The sequence below is a fragment of the Colobus angolensis genome, unplaced genomic scaffold, assembly GCF_000951035.1.
Source record: "Colobus angolensis palliatus isolate OR3802 unplaced genomic scaffold, Cang.pa_1.0 Scaffold20, whole genome shotgun sequence".
Classification (NCBI taxonomy): domain Eukaryota; kingdom Metazoa; phylum Chordata; class Mammalia; order Primates; family Cercopithecidae; genus Colobus; species Colobus angolensis.
Window position 1 is genome coordinate 9,735,872 of NW_012115155.1, and position 7,573 is coordinate 9,743,444.

Below are 7,573 nucleotides of genomic sequence, written 5' to 3' on the forward strand. Positions count from 1 at the left end.
GCGCCCGGCCTCACCCAATTATTAACTAAATTGTCCTATAAATTTTAAGATCACAAGATCCTGATATCTCATAGAATCCCAAGAACTAAAAGAAACTTCAAAGATCACTGAATCCAATCCTAAGTTTACAGAACATTAAAAAGGGGTTTCTCCACAACACAGAGCTCCTCATTGCTAAAGCAAGCCCCTTAAGATCATATGTACTGATTCCCAAACATAATAATCTAATTGAGCCCTGACCAACACTAAAATAATCCTTTAACTCAATTGTTTAACTACCAAAGCTCTGTCATCTGTAGCCAAGTGTAGAGTATGACAGGAAAACACAGTTCATCAATAAAGTACATAGAATAAAAACAAAACCATAAACAAGCAGCAAAATTCCAATACATGTATTTTCCCCTATAATATGCCCTCATTCAATTATTTGCATAGTAGCACCCTCTATTATTTTCCACAATGAAAAAAATCCATTTTAGTCAGTTAAAATTTACTTAGGTTTTATTCTTCTGATATACCATATATTTATCAATCCCTAAATAAAAACACAAGTCTTAAAAGCAGTCTCTTAAACGAACACACTACTTTTTAAGATAAGATCTACTAAAGTTAAACTGTATGTGTTTACCTCATTATTGGTATAATGTAGATCCATAGACTGTCCAAAGGCAATTTTAGCTTTAGATCTCAGATCTTCCAGTTTAACTGGTCTAGGGAACTGAAGGATTCTATATAAACACAATTTTAAGATTTTATTTTCTTAGGCAAAGTTAAATAATAAACTTGCAACAGTTATCTCCTTTTAGAGAGATACAAAATTAACTTAAAATTATGTAAATATTCACTTTACTTGAACACTACAACAGCACATTTTTTATCACAGGCACAGATTTTCAACCCAAAGTTCAAAAACTCTGAAGTCTGTTTTATCCTAATACAAATTTTAAGAAAGAAATTCTCAAAATTTTCTGCAGTTTTTAATTTGCACTGAAACTACCATATGAATGTTAAACAGCAATGCAAAATGTTTATTGAGGAAAGTGATTAAACTTAACTATGTGACATCTTTATGACAGAATGAAACTGTTAAAAAGAATAAAGTTGTTCTCCAGGAATTCAAATTTTGATTTCTGTATCCTTATCAACTCAACATTTTGGGGTACATGTATCATGTAGGCATACTTCCAAAATAAATATTTTAAAAAGATTAAAATTCTAGTGTTTTCTTTCTATTTTCCAAAGGATTGGCCTGTGCTGCCCCTTGAGAGCATATGCACCTAAAGCCTGAAGACCACCAATACCACACTATAAGACCTATAAGGAAAGAGACTATGTCTGCTTTGCTCCCTTTATTCCTCTAGGGCCTAGCATATATATACTAAGTACTCAACAAATAATGCTGAATGAATGAAAAAATTGGGAAAATATCCATAAAAGAATCTTAAATAGGAAAATAGATTGGAGAGTTCCATGGTTTATCTGATATATTCCAGTTTTAAACATTTCTATGTAAAATACGCTTATATGATTTGTGAGCCACTTTAAAATCCTTAAAACTGTTAGGCTTTTCACTACATTATTTCATGAGACACTACTAGCAGATATGAAATTCCACCATCAGGCCAGGCACAGTGGCTCATGCCTGTAATCCCAGCACTTTGGGAGGCTGAGGCAGGTGGATCATCTGAGGTTGGGAGTTCAAGACCAGCCTGGCCAACATGGTGAAACCCCATCTCAACTAAAAAATACAAAAATTATCCAGGCATGGTGGCAGTCGCCTGTAACCCCAGTTACTCGGGAGGCTGAGGCAGGAGAATCGCTTGAACCCAGGAGGTGGAGGTTGCAGTGAGCCAAAATCATGCCATTGCACTCCAGCCTGGGCAACAGAGTAAGACCCCATCTCAAAAAAAAATTCCATCAGCCTTAACTCCTATTAGGTCTTGTCAGCAATTTTGTTGTCAACTACCATCCTATAATTTGTGCACTGAGATACGGATACCAAGTAGAAGGCTAGGTTTACATCTCTGCTAAATAATTTACAACCACTAGTCCAATTCACTTTCCTCAACATTGCTAATGACATACATGTCATAGCACTGAGGTCACTTGAGAATAATCAGAATTGTGAGTGTTAAGCTCACATATATAAATGCTATACAGTATCTGGAGGGATGAAACAATTACAAGGAAAAATATACTTAATTTCCCTCAAGTAAAAACAAAAAGAAATGACAGTATTTAAAGGCTGCATTAAGCAGTGATCTTATTTATCTCTGAAAATTGCAAAGACATTAATCATTTCTAATGTTTAGCCTGAATTTTGACATATGTTATCTATCTTAAGTCTAAACACATTACACATTCCCAAGGACTACTCTATTCTCAATTTGTAAACCATGAAACTTCATTCAAATCTGAAAAGAACCTTTCAACAGCTTAATTAGAATACACATTTGATTAAATCAATTAATTAACATGTAATGTTTCTTTCCTTACCTTTTTTCTCCCCTATGTTCAAATTTGACTCGGACATCATTCTGTAATGAAATGACAATTGAGTCTTTCAGAGATCAGACAAATCATTCAGAGATTTGATAAAACTCCTACAATTTCTAAATCATATTGTTTTTTAGCCATTCATTTAAAATAGACCAGACGAGGAAGGAAGTTTGAATTTCTGTACCAGCTCCAAACAATTGATAGTGTCTGCTAAACAGTTGAGAATTATGTTGCTGAATCTGGGCTCAACAGGAAAGAACACCAAGATCTACTAGTGAAGGTACCAGGAGTATGAGACATTTGCTGATCCTGTTATGGGAAATACAGAATATTATATTTGTGTATGTCATGCTGAGTATCCCAAACTAATCTGATTTATCAAAATCATCCTCATTTCTAAAAATCCAGAGTAGACTATTTGAAGAACAAAACAAAACAAAAAACAATTTGCTTAAGTGTTTGAAAAATGGATGAAATGTCAGCTTTGGAAAACAGTTACCACATTAAATGAAATGCTACCTTATTTTTTCTGGGAAGGGGTCAACCTCGGCTGCAGAATGCTACCATTCTTTATGAACGCATACTTAAAAAAATTTATTTTTAACTTTTAAGTTCAGGGGTACATGAGCACATTTCTTATACAGGTAAACTCATGTCATGGGGGATTGTTTGTACAGATTAGTCACCCAGGTATTAAGCCTAGTACCCATTAGTTATTGTTCCTGATCCTCTCCCTCCTCCCGCCCTCCACCCTCCAGTAGGCCCCAGTGTCTACTGCTCCCCTCTATGTCTCCATGTGTTCTCATTATTTACCTTCCACTTATAAGTGAGAATATGTGGTATTTGGTTTCCTGTTCCTGCATTAGTTTGCTAAGGATAATTGCCTCCAGTTCCATCCATGTTCCCGAAAGGACATGATCTCGATCTTTTTTTATGGCCACATAGAATTCCATGGTGTATATGTACCACATTTCCTTTATCCAGTTTACCACTGATGGGCATTGAGATTGATTGCATGTCTTTGCTATTGTTAACAGATGAACACACACTCTTATGGGAAAATGTATAACAAACACTAACAAAATACTTGATTCGAAAGTGTAAAAGCTAAACACATTAAACAAGTCCTCCGTAAGATTAGGGTATTAAAGGAAAGTAATTCATAGAAAAACAAAATATACTTATTAAAATAAACACCTGTTTTTTTGGTGATGAAGATTTTGCTTTTCTGGTTTCCTGCAAGGATAATGCTGGTCGACTGGCCTTATGAAGGACAGCCAAATCTTGCATGATTGAGTTCAAAGCTTGCTGATCATCTAGGTAATTTTGAAATAAAACACATATATAGAATTGTAATTGTGACATATATATCAACATGTATAGACATCACACAAAATTTATAATAAAATTTAAAGTAGAGAATGTATTAATTTCATACAAAAATCCATCTAGAACATTTTTAATGCCTATCCTTTTGGTAAAATAAAATTGCAATAGACTCAAGCTCTACCATTAGTCCACACATGTGACACTAATAGACAAGATGAAGTCATTCTGATTCTTCCACTGATTTAATATCCTAGAATAAGGTCAAAACTGCCCTGTTAAAATGAATTCTTTTCTATGTCTCCTAAACAAAACATCAAGATATCTAAAATCTTTTAAAAAGTAGAGGAAAAAAAATAAACAACTTTGTATAAATATCATTACTTAGCACTTATGTTCAAAGTACAGACTTAATTTTGGAAGGTTTTTTTTTTTTTCTTTCATCAATACTTAAGAGTCAGCAACAAAGAAAAGCTTCACCTGTGGATATTGGCCTACTGTATTTGGAAATGCTCTTTCAAACTTCTTCACCATAAGGTTTGACAAGACTAAAAACAGACTATTTAAAGATCATGGTCAGTAACAATGTAAGAAAATTCCTTTCTTTAGAAAAAGTACCAAGTCCATAAAACTGAGAGAAAGGATCATGAACATGAACATGAACTTTTAGACTCTTCTAAATATACCAATTGTTTCTTTCTGAGACTAAAAGCGTGTGCCTGCCAGTAATACCAATTATAAGCTCTCTGGAAGACGTCAGGGACAACTTAATGTATTTTCACTAGTAAATCAATTCTACTAACAATAATCACAAATGGTAAATAAAGGAATCAAGAGACTTTACAGTTTATATTTTAAAATGTAACCATTTTGGTGAGCAGTAACTTATGTTCTTGGAGTAGTAAAAAAACATGCCATATCCTACAAGGGGAATCACTAAAAATATTCTGACAATTCAATAGCCCTAATAGTCTCTCAAACACACAAATAGCTGACTTCTCTAACTTACTAATTTTTAGTAACATTCCATATATTCTATTTTGTAGTGAAATTATTTGCATATTAAAATTTAAAAGTAATGGTTATAAGGTTTTATTATTGGTTTTATTAATATTTCCAGATTAAGAGAAAATTTTATAATCCTTCACCAAGTATTTTTTATAAAATAAAGTTTTATCATAATGTTAGTTTAGCTAAATAGGTAACCAAGCCACAGACAGGTACAATATAATCACAATAGATGCACCCATCAATAAGCTCAGAACGATCTCAACTGGAATAAAAGCATTTGATGTGACCTTCTTTAAGAAGGTTAAATCCTTGGCCAGGCACAATGGCTCACGCCTGTAATCCCAGCACTTTGGGAGGCCGAGGGGGGCAGATCACAAGGTGAGGAGTTCAAGACCAGCCTGGCCAATATGGTGAAACCCTACTTTTAGTCTCTACTAAAAATACAAAAACGAGCCGGGCATGGTGGCGGGCGCTTGTAGTCCCAGCTACACAGGAGGCTAAGGCAGGATAATCACTTGAGCCCAGAAGGCAGAGGTTGCAGTGAGCTGAGATCACATCACTGCACTCCACACTGGGTAACAGAGTGAGAATCCGTCTCCAAAAAAAAAAAGTAAATCCTTAATTCTACACTAGGGACAGAAGAACTCTAATTCTTTTTTTAGTTTTTTTGTAGAGATGGAGTCTCACTATATTGCCCAGGCTGGTCTTGAACTCTTGGGCTCAAGTGATCCTCCCACCTTGGCCTCCCAAAGTGGTAACTCTAATTCTTAATCTATCTATGTTGTTCTAATTTTTATTAGAAGAAACCTAAACATTTGAATTTAAACAATTTTATATGCTTAATATCACAATGTCAAAAGCCTTGGGGGAGGGCCTTTGGCTAAAATTGATTATCACATTTATATATACTTATTTCTTTTTTCTTTTCTTTGAGACAGAGTCTCGCTCTGTGGCCCAGGCTGGAGTGCAGTGGCGTGATCTCGGCTCACTGCAAGCTCCGCCTCCCAGGTTCACGCCATTCTCCTGCCTCAGCCTCCTGAGTAGCTGGGACTCCAGGCGCCCACCACCATGCCCGGCTAATTTTTTGTATTTTTAGTAGAGATGCGGTTTCACTTATGTACTTATGGATAAGTACAATGGGTTTCTGACACATGTTGGAAGGACATTCAATTGAGCATAAAATCAAAAAAAATTTGGAAAATAATTTTTTCAAAAATCTTTTACCAGAAATGTTGAATTAAATACCTTATATGCTTATTCATGATATTTGAAAAATAATTAACAGAAGAACATCCTCAATCAAAAATTCAAACATCTGTCATGGTGTTCTGTGACTACCTTTATACACGTTTTTAAGCAATGATTGTTGCCCTTCTATACAGCAGTATTATTTGAGGCTGACAAAAATAAATTTGATCGATACACAGAGTACAAGTGACAGCAGCCAAAATGAAAAGTTCAAAGGAGTTCAGTAAAAGTACATCCAATTTGGAGCTGAAAGTAAGGCTAACTAGAGTAGAGAATTTGGGCTACAAGAGGGCACTGATCCTCATGACTACAGAAGAGGAAGTGGAAGGAAAAATTTTAAATTAGGAAGGTGAAGTTTAAGCTTACAAACTTGCTACAATGACACACAGTGAAAGTGTCCTAGCCCCCACTTTCATCACATGGGCAAATATAAGTTCTTCATGGGTGTGTGTGTGTGTGTGTGTGTGTGTGTGTGTGTGTTTTGTTAAGCAAGAAGTAGAAAATGTGTGATAAAGGCAAACTCTGGCAAGTAAATGTCAGAATTAAATCCCAAGATCAGTCTAAGTTTCAAAATTCAGCATCCAACTACTCAGTCCCATTTTTCTTGATTTAGGATAGGGTAGGCCATTCATGACTCCATTTCCTTCTAGTGCCTTCCTGTCTAATCCCTGCCTCATGCTGGAACCCTTAACACAAAGGAGAAAAGGAAAAAACAAAAAGAAGGTAAAGAGGAAAACAAAATGATACGTAAACTGAACATACACAATCCATTCCCATACTTTAGTCTCTTTAAACTAACATTATACCACAATATACGACCAAGAGTTGTATAACATCATCCCTGAGCACCAATGATTTACTGCTCTATGAATCATAAAATAAAATCTTATGATTCCTCTCTTGCCATCAGACTTTAAGCAAATCACAACACATCTTAACAGTTTATTTTGAATGTACCTACTGTGTTATGCATAAAATGATCACTCTAAAACTATAGCAACACAAAAAGTACTTTATTTAAGTCTATTAAGTAAATATAAAACATTTCATAAATCTGCTGTATCATAAAATAAATTTATAAAAAGGTTTATAATAGCACATAATAGAGACAGTTTTTTCACTTCCATTCTATCCTTTAATTATAGCTGAAATACGCTTTTAGTTTGAACTCACCCATCATGGCAAACAGCTCAACAATTTGAAAATCAGGAAAATGGTTCTCCCATCAGCATTGCCTTAGAAGATAAAACAGATTAACATATTAATAAAAAGAAACAGAAAAGGAGCCACGAAAAGAAAAAAAACAGTATAAATAATACTAATGAGAAATATACAATATGAATACTTTACACATTTCGCTGGGGGGAGGTGTTTTATATTGAAGGTTGATCATGTAGGCACCCTCTTGCCTAACACATAGCAAAATTCCAGACTCCCAGAAGAAAAGCAGGTATTCAGCATAAACCATAGTGTCTATACAAACCATTAT

The 7,573-nt window shown here is 34.7% G+C and overlaps 1 protein-coding gene across 1 annotated transcript in view; it reads right to left on the reverse strand.

The window, feature by feature from the left end:
* MAP3K2 (mitogen-activated protein kinase kinase kinase 2) overlaps positions 1-7,317 on the reverse strand; it is a 38,826-nt gene extending 31,509 nt beyond the window's left edge. The window contains exons 1-4 of the mRNA XM_011941674.1: positions 7,258-7,317; positions 3,697-3,815; positions 2,497-2,537; positions 629-728 (exon numbers count right to left, since the gene is read on the reverse strand). Coding sequence (XP_011797064.1) covers positions 629-728; positions 2,497-2,537; positions 3,697-3,815; positions 7,258-7,264 — 267 coding nt within the window. The 5' untranslated portion in view covers positions 7,265-7,317. The remainder of the gene's footprint in view (positions 1-628; positions 729-2,496; positions 2,538-3,696; positions 3,816-7,257) is intronic.
* Positions 7,318-7,573: the final 256 nt, after the last annotated feature.